Raw genomic sequence first — 17,407 nt, 5'->3', positions numbered from 1 at the left:
CCAAAGGGCCACTTAGGCTGATTGGCTTGTCCAGGCCCATGGCAAACAGCAGATGCTTAGTGAAGGTCATGGAGCAGGCGTGTAGAGACAATTCCCCAGACTACTCTTCCCAACATCCATCTCTTCGTGGCTCAGAGACTTCCTTTAACAAAATATATACAATTTTTCCAGATTACTGATCTGCTTTTAGAAATCTTCACTTGCAGTTACAGATGATTACTCAGAGCAAGGTTCTCCAACTACATTGCATGTTTCTTGTACTAAGTGAGCTATTACATGCCAATATGGAAAAAATCCAGCCTGCTGCCCTCATCCCAGAGAGAAGGGCAAACTGAGTATTTGGGCAGCCTGTGCTACCTGAGCTGCTGTACAGGTCTTCTGTGCACAGTCCAGATAGAAAAGAGGTTTGCTGCAGCCATGATATTGCACAGCAGGTGAAGTGCCTCTATGATGGTGGAAGTTTGGAAGTCCTGTCCTATGATTTTGAGCTGCACAGAAACTATTAAAGCCATAAATACGGATCTGGCATCTGTGGGTTCTGGAGCTACCCTTAGATTGCCTGTCACTATTTAGATAAGTGGCCTTTTAGCAAAACAGGACAGGGAGCACATTACTGGACACTGAAGAAGTACCAGCTACATGGACAATCACGGGACAGCACGCACCTGTCACTGCCCCACAGTAACAAGCGAAGAGGGTCGTCACTCTTCCAGAGGCACACAAAAAAACACCTCTTGTTCACAGTTCAATATGCTTGCTCTTTATGCACCTCCTCATTGCTCAAGTAACTACTGTATTCTTTACCACCCAATAAAATTAAGCCAGAAAAAAAGGCCAAAGGGAAGTGCCGTATGCAAGAACAAAAGACTCACCTAGCAGTTTCACACTCCATTCATGTAATACACAAACCAAAAATAATACAGACTGAAGCCTACTATCTAAATAAGCAGGCTTAAATAGTAATTAACTTTTTCTATCATCCAAAAATCTCAAAATACTTTACAAAGTTGTGCAGACTGGGAAGAGGCAGAATGCAAGCTACTCCTAGGCATTTGCCCTTTCCATTAGACTGCATCACTACCTCCAAGTATGAGCGCAATTCTCTTGCAGCTGGCATGGAGAGTTGGATATGTGCATTAAAGGAATAGTTTTTTCTTCATTTCTTATGCACTGGTTGCTTTTAATACATTGTTTCAGACATTCTGTGTAGAAAAGTAACAGGTTATCATGCATCTATGTTAATCTAACTACTACATGTGCAAGTAATACTTCATGCAAGATGCAGTCCTCCTTTCAGTTACAGTAGGAATGTAGCCAATAATCAAGCTACAAATGCCTATTATCAAAACCTTGATACTAGGAAAAAGAAGGTTTAACAATCAAGAAAAAATAAAAAATATGATGATAGAAGAAACAAAGATAAAACCATAAAGAGCTTCACAAAAATAGGGAAAAGTCAATGCCTTCCTCCAAAAGAGACAAGCTTGCAGAAATTATCACAGAAGGACTGTTTCATAACAAAATTCAAATGCCAACATGGCGCAGAAATATTTGGAAAGCTCAAAGTCTTACTTTCAGCATGACCTGTCAAAATCTGCATGGAGAGCAAAGTCAGCTGATAAAACATTCCTATGTTAACCTGCACTCTCAAATCAGAAAGCTTCTGTCAACAACTTCTGGTCTTTGCTACAAAAGTGGGAACCCACAGTAACACCTCAAAATGCTGAAGGTTGATTACAGATTTACACCTATGAAACCACATTGATGATTTTTAAATATTTCTTGGACAACTTAATGTTTTGCATAAATCAATGCCTCTGGGCTTCTGATCAAGGTTTGTAGCTAATATAAACAGCATATCAAAACAAATACTTGTCAAAGTTTTTTTATTTGATTGGGGTTTTTTAAGGTTTTTAAGGTTTGCAATGAAAATACTGTTGTTCACACACACACACACAGAAAAAAAAAAAAAAAAAAAAAAAAAGAAAATTTGATCTCCATTCTCTCCAGTTAGAACTGTTGGTGTTTGTGTAAACTCAGTTCAGGGAAGACATAAATAGCATCTTTTTAAGCTAATGATTTTCACCACAGGCCATCTAAAACAGGTGTTAAGAGTGGCCCTGAAACAGATCCCATCTGTGTTCACCTAAGTTAGCTTATTTTTGTTTTGCTCCATTTTAATGTATGTATACATCCTGTGTTTTCAGCTTGTCTTTTCAGCCCACTCCCGTCCTCCGCACTCCCAATCTGTCAGCCAGACTCTAGGGACAGGAATTAAAAATGACCACGTTTAAAAGCTGCACCTCCCTGCGTAACAGACTCTACAGAAGCAGAAAGACTAAAAAGCTGAAAAGTTCCCCACGGTTTTTGCCTATTAAATCCCACAGCTTGCCAACAGCAGGCCATGTTTTAGTGTCAAAGAACAGGGCACTAGCTTGCATTTCTGTGCAATGGAAGAGCTGGGATACTCCTGTCTCTTTACATTTCACATCACACTGCTTGTGGAGAAAGTTGACAACACTGGGATGCTCAAAAACACCCTGTACTATTACACAGAGAAAGCAAGATGCTTGCTGAGAAATAGTGCTGACACCAGAATACGGTTGATTCAGCAAGAGTGACAAAAGCTTATTTTTGGTTGGTTCAGGCAGTATTTGATTAAAATAGGATTAAATCCTCATGAGACTTACTTAAAAGTCATTTTACACCCATCCCATCCGTCTGCATCATTCTCCATCTTACAATATTCTCCACGATTAAACAGAAAGAGCTAAGTTTCTGTTCATCAGATCAGCAAAGAGGTAGGCAAAGTCGTTGAAAAGACTAATGCAAGAAAGTAGAAGGAAGGATTCAGTCAACTGGCAACCAAACAGAAGCCTTCTGATATTTCCCACTGAGAAGTAACAGGATCTGGGCTATAGATATGCTTGTCAAACATATCTATAGCAGGGATAATTAAGTTAGTGCAGCAAACTAGGTGCATGCTTTGAAGTGCTCATGCAGTTGCTATACTGACTTTTCTTTCACCTGGTAGGTTAAGCTCACCATCTCACACTTATTTGCAGACTCATGACCTACCCTCTGTCCTCATTATCACTTCGTTTCTGATAGCTGAACATCTTGGAAATGCTATTCAAAGGTTTTGTTATAAATAAAAGAGACTAACAGAAACCTAAATACAGACTTCTGTCACTGAGGAATAACTTCCTGGAATTTCTTATGGCTCCTTTCTGCCAAGAAGTTCACACAACTTTACAAACAAACAACTATTTTTCTAAGGTAGATTTTGCTATTTTTTCATTTTTCAAGGCCTCCTGTGATTAGCATCCAAAACCTTGATCCCTAGTTTCCCGTAACTGGAAAAAAATGGGGAAACAGACAACATTTTTACCCTCCTTTGCAAAAAGTCCCAAGGATGTTTCAATTTCTATACTGGTACCACTGAGAATAACAGGGTTAAAATGTAAAACAGAAAGCTTTAAGCCCCCTGTCTTTGGCAGTAATTTTTTATTCCACAGTATTACCAGCAGTGATACCTTTCCTGTAAAGATCAAACCTAACACAATGGTGAGGATTCTGCTGGGGTTTCTGTCACTGGCAAGAGCAGCACCCGAGTGTGCAGAACCTACAGTGATATCCAGAGTGATTCCCACTGATCTCAGTGAAGCCAAACAGTATCTCATATGCTTTTCCTTACAGCTAGAGAGTGATTTCATATGCAGAGATCTTCACTTTCCTACATTCTTCTACAAATCAGAGTTTTCCTCTGTCTGCTCTTCACCCAACTCAATGGGGGGGCCTATCAACAGTCTCTACTTTTCTACACTCGGTTTCTAAGGCAAAAAAATACTATTACCTTTATTTAAACCAGTGTATTTCTAACTGGGATAGGACCCTGCACACGCAACACAGGTTCAGGACAGTGGCTTGTAGCACAGTAGACTGGACCAGGACATGCACTCCTGAATTTCCCTCTGCTCAGAAGTAACTGGCATTTACTTCTGAGAAAGAGACACAATTATGATAAAGACAGCATATGCCCTTGTGACTCCTCTGTTATACAATTTCTACATATTTTGTCAGAGGCACACATTTTGAGTTTTTACGGATCTGAGAAATCCCAGATCAGACATGAGCACTGTTGACAGGACAAGACACTGCTGTAGCTGTCCTTGTAGTGTCCATCCTGGGGGAACACATGGCTTTCGTTTTCCAGTAACATCAGACAGATGCATCCATTTTAACCCATTCATCTGGCAAAAAAGGAAAAACGCTCTCTTGCTGCATTTGGTTTGCACCTTTGCCTTTATTTCCAAGTAACTCCTTAGCTATGGTTATTGTCCCCAGTATGTAATTTTTCAGGACACTAACAGGCTGGCTGAAATCATATCACTGCTTTATATGAGGACAAAAAAATCTCACCTGGAGTCCTCTACCTGTACCCATTCAACAACCTATAAAACTGCCTTAGAAGAGTCAAACAGCAGATTTGCCTCTGATACCTCAGTTGTTTTCAAAAAGGAAAAGCAAACAAGCAAGATGGGGCTCAAAAGCTTGCCCTGCAAATAGGAACCCTTGCTTTTGTGAGGGCTCCAAGCCCTTCTCAGGAGCAGCACCTCACCAGCACTTACGTGAAGCCCTGTCCTGGGGTGACTTTATGATACTGGTATCCCCAATCGTCTGGTTTATGTTATATATTAAGTTCTGCACCTTTAAGACTGGCTTTGAGAGCAAGACGGGGAAGAAGAAGCGCGCAGTTTGTGTTAAGGAAAAACATCACTCCCACACATCCCGCTCCTGGACTGTGGTGTCTGCAGCACGGACAGACAGCGGGACAGAGCTTCTCTCTGGCTTTTAGTTAGTTCTAGCTAGCTGAGGCAAAGGAGTTCCCTGGACCTTTGTTTTGTTTTTTTCCCAATTTTCTTGGATCTGTGCAAGCCTGCTCTGGACTGAACACCCAGCCAAACCCCGGGAGCTCACGCCTGTGGCCCACCGGGGCCTGGGCCTCGGCACTTTCCAGCGACGGAGGGACTGATAAGGGACTGAGCGAGCCGAGCTACACCACATGAAAAGGACTTTTCTTCCTAGACTTGCCATCCCATCGAACAGCAAGAGGTTTTATTATTTAATATTACTCAATTTCTGTTAAATAAACAGCTTTTTCCACTTCTCTCCAAGGATTTTTTTTTTTTTTCCTTTTCCCGGACCAGTTAGTGGGGAGGGGCATTTCCCTGGGGAAATCCCCATTTGGAGTTTTCCTTCCTAATTTGCCCTAAACTAGGACAAGCCCACAGCCTGACAGGCAGCCAGGGACCCCCTGCATGGAGCCGCTGTCAGTGCAGGAAGCAATGGTGAGCAAGGGAGACCAAACTTCCTCCTACATGCAAACTCGAGATTCCATTTTCTGCAATGATTAAAATGTTCTGTAATTTACCCTTAAAGGCCAGTCACAATGGGATCCACCAGAATCGCTCTGTTATCCTTTACCTCCACACACACCCCATGTGTGCCTTTCATAAGTAATATGGTTTACCAGATGAATGCTGACAATATTTTCCATTAATTGCAAGAGTTACTAAACTGAACCTTAACTAAAATTAAGTTGACTATTAAAAGCTCAATGAGTAACCCAGCAAACGGAAGCACTGTGCATAGGATTTAGCAAGCATGCAAGTGATCTGGCAACCACCAAGGCACAATACTTGCTGAACTTCCTATACCTAAAATTGGTTCCATACAATAGTTATATGTTCATGATGTATGATGAACTAATGCTCACAATGTTTGGATGCACTAAAATGCCAAAATAAATGTATAATAATTCAAGCATGCTATTATGAAAACACAAAGTGAAAAGATTGAAAGTTACAGGTTAATTTACAACATATACTCTCCATTAAAATAATAGATCTTTATGTATCAGTTTTAAAAATACATGAATAATATCCTTAGCTATTAAGATGTCATAATCATAGACAGTCCTACAAATTTTACCTACCTGTATATACATACTTCTAGGCTTTTAAAGGAACAAACACTGCACTTGTTATTACATGCTAAGGTTATTCACTGTATATAGTATATAGGCTTGTCATGATTGCAGTTTCTAAATTTACAAACGTATCTTTTTTGTGCTTTTATAATTTCGAGGCTATACTTCTATACAAATATGTTCTACATTCTGAGTTTCTGTTTTCAGGATTGTACACACATCCATAAATCAAAAGCAGCAAGAAATCATATTGAGATTATTCTATCTGGCTATCTTTGACAAACTAAAAAACTAGGGATTCCCTAAGAAGAATTTTTTCTCTCAAGGAAGAAAAAAAAAAGTAAGAGAAGAAAAAAAGAAAATATTCCTATCTAATAATGTGGATCAAAGGTACTTTGTCACAAAAGACAGAATGATTCAGGAGAAATTCTAAGAGATTTCATAAATATTGTCCTCACTTTAGAGAAAAAAAAAATCACCATTTTAAAGAAGAGAAGTCAAAGTGGACATATGCAGAGTTATGTGAAAGAGTTAAAGCTATTGATGAAAGACTATTTGCTGATAAGGATGCATCTATTTGAAATAGGATAGCATTTGGGACTACTTGAACAAAAATCTACAGAAAACTGATAAATCAAGGAACTGAGCAGGATTTAAACAAACAACAGACATGGCTGAGAAGACATGAAATGTCACAGTACAGCTGAGAAATAAGTGATGGCACAGGACCACTTACTCCGCTACTAACAAGACATTTGCTTAGGCCTCCGCAGAGCGAGACAGCTATCAATCCTGCCACAGCTCCAGAAATGAAGACTGAAGCCCAAAAAAAAGTGGTTATTATTTCTGGGTGTGCACGTGGAACACCCCAATAAGTCTGGCTTTCAAAAAACAAAATATCCACCATGTATCACAGGCAGGTGAAACCCTAAGTGACTTCTTGCAGAAAAGAGCTCTTCCTCCCATTACTTCTGTTACAAAACACCAGGGCCTGGATTGTCCAAGAAAACCTCTGAGAGCAATGCTAATTTCACATCCCAGTACCCAGCTTTCAGGTGCTGTGCCTGTGCCATGGAGCCCTCAGCCCTGCTAGTTACTCCTGTGCCTCCTGTGCCACCCAACTCAGGAGCAGCCACCACCAAGCAAGAACAATCCAATGCTGCCAGCAGGAGAAGGCCAAGGCCACACTCGTGTAGCCCCACTTCATGTCTAGGATCTCCATTTTTAAGCAGCAATACTCAAATTTTTTATTTTCTATACCTTTTTCAAGGTTCTCAGGCTGCTCCTGAAAGAAACCTACTGGAGGGTCCTTTCCTTCAAGGACACAGCTGGAGAAAGTGAGAGGTATCACACACAGAAATCCACCATTTCGCAACAAGAGTTTGCACTTTCTGAAATCCACTGGGATGTGAGGGGAAAGATAGGAGCAGAGAGGCTCAACCTTGTCAGGATGGAAGTGCCTGAGAACATCCAAAGTACATCTTTGGCCACCTGGGAAAGCTGGATATTGAAAACGTAGGCACTCACACAGGTTAGGCAACTTCTAAGGTTAGGTGGCAGTTCAGTGGGGATATTGAGGATCTCAGTTTGGGCTTTCAATGCCTAAATCCCACTTAAGTCCCACTTAAAGCATCTAATCCTTTTGTGGATCTGGGCCTAAAGCCTTGCCAGGAAGGAGAGAGTCTATGCATGCAAAAGCTGATGGTCAGTGACAGTCTGGTTCTGTTAAAACTAAACTACACAGAGAACGACCTTATTTTGTACAAAGGAATAATGCAGAATAATCAAAGACGTGTTCTAGTCACGGAAAGTTAATGGAAAGTTAATGCAGCTGATACAGATCACAGTCCTGTCTTTAGACCCTATGACAGTTATGCTGACCTGGAGAACATTACAACCCATAAATCACAGGCCTTCAATAACTCATAGGAAGAAGCACATTTGGAAATGTTCAAAAGACAAAATGACTACAGAAGTCCTCAAAAAAACCACCTCGCTTCCCCACACCAGCTAAGAGGTACAACTAGAAAGGAGCAGAAATTTATAAAACATTGTAATGCTTGCAAAGAATTAATAATTCAAAGGACAATATTCTGTTATTCAGTGGCCAACTAGTTTGCCATGCTCCATGGAATTAAGTAGTTTCAGTCCAGTTTCTAATAACCAGGAACCCACCTGGCAAAAGTTATCTATTTATTCCTCACTTACCTGCAGTGCTGTTGGCTGTCTCAACCATGAAGTAAAGTGTGAGTGGATGTAGATAACAGTTTACCCTACATTCCCTACACCTTGCATCTTTATATCACAAATCCTTTTAAAGGTGCCTGTACTTATCCCCCTCGAATTTAGTTGAAAGGACTGCAAATAAGATATTTTCATATACAAACTGTCTTACTGATAAAAGTGATCTTGGCATAAAAGTAGAATAGAATTACAACAATAAAATGTAACTTACTGTTACTATTCTGTAGTATTGGTATCACAAAACAGATATCATTAATTATTACAAATTATTTTAATGGTAAATATTTCTGCCAGATCCCAGGCATGCACTGCAACATTTAACTAACTGCAATAACTGAAATTCCTCTATGGCTAAAACACTGAGGTCTCCATTCTGGGGATTCAAATACATCTTCCCAGAGTTCTGCTTCAAATGAAAATTCTCCTACAGCTGCCCATCAACCAGCATCTGACCTTTATAAACCATGGGAGAAACAAAGGGACCTGCTTCCCAGTTCTTATCATCTGCAGATGGGCAAAGAGTCCTGGCAGCTCACTCACTAACTCCTGCAAATTTTGCATTACAAAATCAGTATTCAATGCAAAATACAGGAGAGCAGAATAGGCACGTATGTCGCAGATCGTAAAGACGCCAAAGATACTTTAAGAAGAGGAAAACTGCCCATTTTCCCATGCCATGAAGTCCATGGAGTCATGGTGCACTCCTTCCTTCCTGAGCACTGCATTATCCCCTCCAGACTGAAATGTGGTTTGCTCTGGCAGGCTCAATGATTGATGAAGCCCCCACCTGGTTTTCAAGGGGTGAAGAAATTACTGATGCTTTGTAATCAGCTCATGGTAAGGAGGCTAGTGTGGTTTCCCTGATTTACTTGGATATTGGTCTGGAGTCTCACTGTGCTTTCACCTGCATTTTACTTTCAGCTCTGGCTCCTTTCCAGGATAAAGACGCAAAGTCAAGGTGGTATCTTTCCTGTCCAGCCACCTCCTCCCTTTTGGTAAAATGTTAATATACTGACAGTTCTGATACACAGGAGGATACCATTACACTCTTAACATGCACAAAGTCAAACAACAGAAAATACTTTGCAATTTGGCATTTCCCACCCACCAACCCCCCCCTCCCCAAATATTTCTGTTAAAATGCTTTTCCTTTCATTTTCAAAAGTATTTGTTTTCAATAGAAGTCAGTCTATTTTTGCCTGCTGTTAATCTGTGTATAAACTAAATCTCACCTTCCCAACTCACATGAGCAATTGCCTCCTTGGTCTGGCAAGGCAGCTCAGGATAGGGAGAGCAAGACTTGTCCTGTATCTATCTATGTATTTTAGTGGCAACCTGTGCTTGGCTGAGACTGGTCAGTTGTAAGAGACTGATGAGAATTGTTTGAAATATTTCTGGTTGAAAAATACATAAATCGAAATTACTGGTAAAACAACACAGATGTATGTAGCATATATGAAATATAAAAATAACCTAGAAAAATAAAAATAACCAAAGTTCCAGCCTAGGACTGTCACGATCTGAATTTTACAAAGTATTCAAATGTCATAAAATAGAAATACGCAAAACAGTAAGTCAGTACACTGCAAGGTGACAGTATTCTGCCTACAGAACAGTAAGGGTTAATTTTCCTGAAGAAGTTTAGGGGGGCATGAAAGTTTTGAATTTAAATTCACACCAGTTTGGAATGTTATATTAAATAACACACAGAGTTAATTTTGCTTGCATTTCTTAATGCCTACTATTCCTATTCCAGGTTCCTCCTTATAAAGGACAGGCACAAGGAAGTAGCACCCAGGAAAAAAATTGAGGGAAAAAACATTAGTGGAATGCAGCAGGCTTGGGGGAGAGACCCATTTATGCAGAGAAGGTGCTTAAGCAGAGACTGATTGGTGCCTGTGCCTATGGGTATGTACAGAGGTTTGGTGAGCGCATGCCCAGGCAAGGAGGATTTGGTTATGGTTAGAATTTGTGAGTGACAGCCATGTGACAGCTGGGAGTCAGCAAAGATTTTGTAGGGATGGAAATTCCTGAGACAAGACACACGACTGCTCATGCGATCTGCATGTGCCTATCACCATGCTATATTATAATAGCTGACACCATGGTTTACCAGTTTTCCAAAAGAGAGGCTATAAATTAGGAAAAGGATTTGAGGCACATTGGATGAGAAATTAAAGTCATAATGTTTAAAAACAAAGGGATACATATAACTTCTTTTAATGTTATTGAAACAAGCAAACAAAAATCTCCAGTCAAACCACACACCACCAGTAAAACCTGCATTTCCATTACTTACCTTTAGTGACAGGTTATTATTTCCTTAGAATGTATTTTTTTTCTTATTAACTTATCTTAAAAGGTCTGAATCCTACAAACATACTTAATTTTTAGTATGGAATAATCCCACTGATTTTTCGCATACTGTAGCTATTCCTACAGGATCCTTTCAGGGTCAGGGCCTAAGTCACAATGTACAATTAAGCAGAGGCTTTTCCAAAGAACTGTTTCATTTGCCCTTCTGGAGGTCTTACACAGACGTGAAGCCAGTGGAGATGTGCATTTAAATCAAACCTGAAAAACTGAAATACTTTCCCTTTAACACTGAATTCAAGCCAATACAGTATCACATGACCTTTACCGTAATTTCTATTAAAATAATTTCATGTCTGGTTGCTTCTGCTATCCTGGCTCATTTGTATTGTTTACAACAAGTCATTGCTCTCGACAGTTAGTGGTGGCTGAATCCATGGTTACCAGTTTTTACATTCACTGGTTAAATGGAATGCAGCTCTTCAGTGGGGTTTCATGGAGAAAGCTCTTAAGAAACCACAATCCAGCTATCAATCAGGCTAACCTGGGAGAAATTAATCTGATAAACAGAAGTATCGCTGTGTATGAAAAATTTATTGAAAGGGAGCTCAAGGTATTTATTACTTGCAGTTGCCAAAGTGGACACGTTTGGGTCAGACTTAGTACAGGGAAGACTTGGGTTATGAGGTCTATGTCTGACATTCATCCATGTTGTGCCTCCTCTGGCGCTCACTGCTAATACAACAATACTGTTCAAGGCTTTAAAAAAAATAAAAATCTCAAACACTTATTTCACCAGAAATGTGTTTGGAATATAAATAGTGCTTAAATACAGGTTTAACCAGACTGCAGTCCCAGCAAAGTAACTTAAACAGACACAGACAAGATAGTAAAACACAAAATAGACAGCCTTGAGTAGAATCCAATTAAGACAAAAAACACCCCAAACAGAGCAACATTGTTAACGACTAAATTAAGCCTGCAAACAAATATATTTTATTGCCACCTAAGAACAATACGGACTAATTCCGTTTGCCTTGTTATTTATAGTTTGGCGTAGGGTGGGGTTGCCAAAATCAAAGAGCAAAGCAGAAACTTATTTGCAAGATGGACCCCCAAATCCTTTAAAAATGCCTAAAAACATAAGAAAAGTTCTTTACAGTTTGATGGCTATTTGTCCCACAAGCTACATGACAGCAACAAATAGTTAAATCAAACATATTACTACTAGCTCATCTACTGCAAAGTCACTGTATCAGAAGCCCGAATTGATTTGTTTCCTTAGAACAAATTGAAAATGAATGTAACATAACATCGGAAAAAAGAAATCCCTCCTGCTCTGCTAATCGGATATTGTATAATGGTTGATTGCAGCTTTGCACCGTGCTATTGTTGCCTATATCATACATACTTACAGGTTCTGGGTTCTTCCAAGAGTTTGGTGCAGTTTCAAGGACAAATGTCTTAAGGAAGTCTTTCTACTGTGCAGCAGTGATTCTAGCTCTGATCTCATTACATGAGCAAAGTGCTACAGCTGACAATATAAAGGAAACTTCCTGCGTGAAGAAGAAATCTTGGAAAGTCTCAGGGTTAAAAAGGCTGCTTAGATGTGCTGCTTGATTTGCTCCCTAGTTGTGTATACACAGTAGCAGCTGATCTCTGTTTGCAGCCCTGCAGAAAGAAACCTTTGCTGAAAACCAATGGCATCACATTTCAGTGGAGCTACTGCCAGGCTCTGGAGAGCAAAGCAACCTTTGACAACTTCATCCAGTTCAAACCACCGGCATTTGCTGCAAGTCCTGCAGGACTTTTGAAATTGTATATTTATTGTATTATTTTTATTAATGCCACTCTGAAATCCTGCATCCCAGGCAGCCGTGATACAAGCAGAAGTCTTCCTCACTATAATAGGAGGTTCTGACTGTGTCAGGACTGTGAACTGCAGAATTTGCCACAATACCTTTTGCTATGTCTTGATTGTGGCATTTGCAGATGAGAAGCTGTTAGCTGCACTCAAAAGCATTTTCTGCCTTAGAATTTCTAAATTAAGTGCAACAGGCATCCTGTTTATCCTAAATTAATCCTGAGCCTGCCCTGCATCAGTCACGCACTGCTCAGTGCTGCTTTTTTTTTCTGATACAGAGTTCAAATTAAAAGATTTTGGGAGTGGGAGGTGGCTCATTCTTTTCATTTAGTATTTTATCTAGAGTCAGATCCAGCCTGGCCCCTGTTGGACTAAAACCATGGAGCACAACATCCCAAATTCTGCAATGTTTGGTATTCTGACAAAAGTTTCAGTGTGGCTCCAAATATCTGTTCGTGCCCCCTTAGTTCCTGCTTTGACCCTCCAGAACCAAACCGGGGATGGGCAGAACCTGCACCAGCTTCTGCAGCTCTTACTGCTGTCCAAGCAAACTAGTAAGACCAGAAAAGCAACATTTAAAAAGAATACATCGCTAGAACTATTTAAATTCCTAACTGGGAAGCAATACTCCAAACACATCCTCACATTTGATGTTAAAGAATTATCAATAATTCATTCAGATGTAGTTGTTTCACCATTTAGCCCAGGGTGATTCTCCAAAGAGCAACTGGGACCACACATTCCCCTGGCACTCAGTCAGAGCATGACCGTAGAGCTTGCATGCTGCTTCCCAAACAGGACCTACTTCTCTCTCCAAGATAGTCAGAAAACCTCAGAAAAAAATTTAGAAGAATCCCTTTTAAAAATGCACCATTGCAGGGTTTGGTTAGGAGGAGTTGAGGGTTTTTTCCTGGGCATTTGTAAAACAAATTAATCACCACCCTTTTTTCCCCTCAGGCACTGTGACTATTCTAGCTACTAGTATATTGCATGTTATTTCTTTAATATTTTGAACTTTATTTCAAAGGGCAGAAACCAAAACTGACAGTACATCAAGACAACATGCTCTGTGATTCAAACAGCAAAATAATTGAGATCCAGTGCATACACAACAGCCAAGTCTGTGTACGCACGTTGCACATGTGTGCACACACTCATTCACAAGCACAAACAAGTGTAAGGGCTTGTGGCCCAATTTTCTGAGACACTCATAGCTCATGTCCTCACCTCCTTTCAAATAAAAAAGAACAAACAAAATCTGATGAGTGAAACATCCAAAATAATTTTTGTTAAAAGTAGGCATCATTTACAGGAGGGTAACCATATTGATTCAACCTGCATTTCTCCCAGATTTGTCTCTCTCCTGTGGGAGAAGGATCCCATCCACACCTGAACAGTGTCACACCAGAGAAATGAAAGTGTGTGGTGGCATCAGCAGGTTTAATCTTGCTCTTCTCCCCCAAGGGACACTGCAAGGCAGCCACTCAAAATCCTGGCTATGAGGCAGGGCTCACTGCCCACGTTACCACCAACACACCACCTCACCTTTCCATGCCTGAACTGACACCACCATATTTAATGTGTGTTGCAAAAGCACAGCTTCTCTCCCTCTGTTGCTCAAGCTGTGAGAAAGGGATTGCATGCTGGAGAAAAGTAAAGGACTAAAGCTCACAGCTGTGCACCCTGCTCCCAGATGTGCCATACGAAGGGCCATGAGTGACCTTGAACCGCCTGCTTGCTCTCTGTGCTCTAGTGCCCAGCCTGCTGCCCACACCACACATCACTCACTCACAGCACTTGTCCACCTGGTCCCTTTTGACTCTAGTATAGCAGAAGAGGGTTTTTTTTTCTGTCAGAAATTCAGCACAGAGTGAAACAAGTTTCTTTTGCCAGGTGAAACACAAGGCACTAATTTAAGACAAGTGAAAAAAAAAATATCACAGTGGAAGCAGGAATTTCAGTGAATGAAGTTCCTCCTCAACAGCTTCTAAATACCCAACTGTCAGCACAGAAAAGCTGAGACTTGTGAATGCTGCACTACCCCACACAGACCCACTGGCACTTGTCAAGGCTGAAAGACATCCCCCTCCAAGTTTGACTCCATTCTTCTTTGCCTCTCCTATATAACTGTGCCCCCTTGACACAGCTGGGTCAACACAGATCCAGGGACACAGCTGCTTCAGCTACCCTCTTTTGTAAAAATATACACAGGTCCCGAGTATGGGACCAACTGGAATTGCAAGATCTTTCTCCCCCCAGTCTTCCCAGATACACCTCAGCCTGAAGCTCCCTGTCTGCCCTTTTCTCTCCTTTCTGATTTTCTCATTGAATTTTGTTTTCACAGCATTGTATCCAGCAAGGAGAATAGTAACAATTCAAAGCCTATTTTCCAACTTTTAGAGGGCAAAGCAAAGTAGTCTGGCTATTAAGGCAGGACCACAGAAATATGTTCAGAGAGGATGGGGAGCAAGAGCTAGGAGAAAAATGAAGGGGAGGCTGACTCTTTTATGTGACATAAGGAGCTCTAGGTCTCCATACATCCTATCCTCAATAGAAAGGGTGGCCCTTGGAAGCCAACCCCACTGCCTGCTCTTCTAAAGTCCAAACTAGTACAGGTGTCCAAGATGGGCCATGCCCTATCTTCCTGACATCTGCCACTTGTAACAATATAGAATGCTTGTTTAATTCATGATGGCCTTAAAATTCAAACATATCATCAAGAAGACACTGACAGCTAATACTACAAATTACTAAACCAGTATAAATTTTCAGTTTTTACACCAATATTTGTTTAAGATTTTAAAACCTTGTTTCCAGCAGTCAAGTAATAAGAGACACAGTTTCTCATTTAAAGAGAGATTTGTGGCTCTTGTATCTAGAGGAACAACTGAAGGTGACCACAATGAAACAGAAGTCCAGCAGAACCATAGTGACACTTTTAAAAAAGTCCCGCCTTTCAGCTAGTCTCAAAATTTTCAATAAGCTGTGTCAGTTTTAATTATCAATCTCAGAATCCAATAGTACAAAGAGGCTCCAAGAAACATATCCTACCTGTTTTATTCAGACACTTAGGACTTTGCTTAAATATTAAGTCTGAAACTGTTCATCTAAATCTGTCTGATTCCTGCACAGATCCCAAATGTGTCCTTTTCTCAGTTTATCCATATACATAATAACTGTGACTACTGGATTTTCTTTTTAACTTTTAAATGCACATGGATCCTAATCAACATATAGAATACCTTCTGCATCATCACAAAATGAGTGGCTATATTTTTCTCACTAAAATTCCTCCATAATAGTTGCTTTTTCCTTTTCATCTATCAAGACTTTAAACCAAAACTAATATAATCATCTGGAACTGTGTATGCCTAAGTTACTTGCTGTTCCCATTAGCAGCTCTGCACTACTCAATCATTCAAGATTCTCTGTCCCATTGTATTAAACACACTCGTATTTTGTGCTGTGAGTACAATTAAAATTGTTTGGGTTTTCACACTGTTCTTATCTTTTATTTGCTCTCTAAAATATCCAGCACACATTGAAACCAATACAGGTGATAATATAGATGTAAATATCACCATGGAGGCATCATGATAAATTTGACATTGGGAATAATTCATTCAAGGTATCGAGATCCAATTTAAATTCTTTTCCAATTTTAACTGAGCCTTCATAACCAGATGAACTTAAACGAAGGTGTACAACTTCATGCTACACTGGTAAACCACCCTAACTAGGAAATAAATTTTCAGTGATTAAGTTGAATTGTTCGTACAAAATGCCAGCTTCAGCTTTTCACCCATACAAAATAGCTTGGAAAATATATACTGCATGTGTTTATTATAGCTACAGTTGCTATGAACATCTATAACTCTCCAACAATTTCTTTGATTTATGTTCAAAAACATACAGGGCATGAAATGATGCCTGCAACCTTACATTTCCCTCAAGAACATTGTGGGGAGAAGATATATTCCAAAACATCATGTTAGATTCCTTGTTATGTCTCCTTTTTAAAATAAATGTATGATAATCAATTACACATGCTTCAAAGCAACTGCCACTAGATTCCCCAACAGAAAAGCTGTTTGAGAAAAGTTCCATTTTCTTTCCCCTAATGGTCGAGTTATAATAAGAGATCTTGCCTAGATATTAAAGGGAAAAAAAATGTATTATAAAGGATAGGCCTTGCTCCACTTGTATATGCATGCACAGGTTTGTGCTTGCCTGGACTTGACTTAGAACAAGGTTTTCAGAGAAGTAACATCTCCACTGATCAACATGCTAAAAAAAGGATGTGTGTGTGAAGATCTTGCACCTAATCTCCTTGTCATTTATGCTTGTAGTAATCCAAATGATGTCAAGAGAATGACACAGATGATAAGTTAATGTATCAGGCTCGACTTCCCTTTCAACCTCGATATGCAAAACATCCCTGTAAGAAGTCCACCCAGCTGTAGCCTCCACTAGAAACAGAAACCTGCAGATGTTTACAGGAATATCAATTAAGCTGAATGGGAGCTCTGCCATTAACGCTGGTGCACGTAAGATTGGACTTTGCAGATCTGCCTGAACTCCGCGCAGAGGCTGAAGTGCACGTTTTCTCTGGGGTATTGAAGGCAGTGGGTTATACGCCATTAACAGGTAAGCATAATATGGATGGTATTTCCAGTCTCAAGGCTCTGGCACAGGGACAAGGGCAGAATCTCCAGGCAGCACCCTTGCCCCCGGTGGGAAGACAGGAGCAGCCAGGAATGCATAGAGTGCATGGACTGCAGCACAGAAAAGATCAGGACCTACTGCCTGTGCTGCTTCAGGTAGTTTGTGATGCCGGCATCCCAGGCAGGGAGCTGCCATTCCCTGGGTCCTGGGCATTTAATTCAATCCTTGGGTTACTGCAAACTAAAGAGCTGACAAACAATATAGAAAACTGGACTAGAAACTAGATGGTACAAACCCCTCTGAGGAGGATTAGCACCTGCTGACACTGA

The 17,407-nt window shown here is 40.3% G+C and overlaps 1 protein-coding gene across 13 annotated transcripts in view; it reads right to left on the bottom strand.

Annotated features, from left to right (window-relative positions):
• Nucleotides 1–17,407, bottom strand: part of ESRRG (estrogen related receptor gamma) — a 390,416-nt gene that overhangs the window by 349,988 nt on the left and 23,021 nt on the right. For 3 of the 13 annotated variants that reach the window (XM_014252901.2, XM_014252900.2, XM_088052396.1), the window contains exon 1: nt 11,965–12,180. The exons of 9 other annotated variants lie outside the window; for them this stretch is intronic. In XM_014252901.2, the coding sequence (XP_014108376.1) occupies nt 11,965–12,062 (98 nt within the window). In that variant the 5' untranslated portion in view covers nt 12,063–12,180. Of the gene's footprint in view, nt 1–11,964; nt 12,181–17,407 lie in introns of those variants that run through there. One more of the 13 variants, XM_014252906.2, reaches the window with a different exon arrangement.

The sequence above is a fragment of the Pseudopodoces humilis genome, chromosome 3 (genome assembly GCF_049639895.1).
Source record: "Pseudopodoces humilis isolate 2021_Gansu_Grassland_sample_001 chromosome 3, ASM4963989v1, whole genome shotgun sequence".
Lineage (NCBI taxonomy): Eukaryota > Metazoa > Chordata > Aves > Passeriformes > Paridae > Pseudopodoces > Pseudopodoces humilis.
This window is presented reverse-complemented; position numbering and strand designations above follow the sequence as displayed.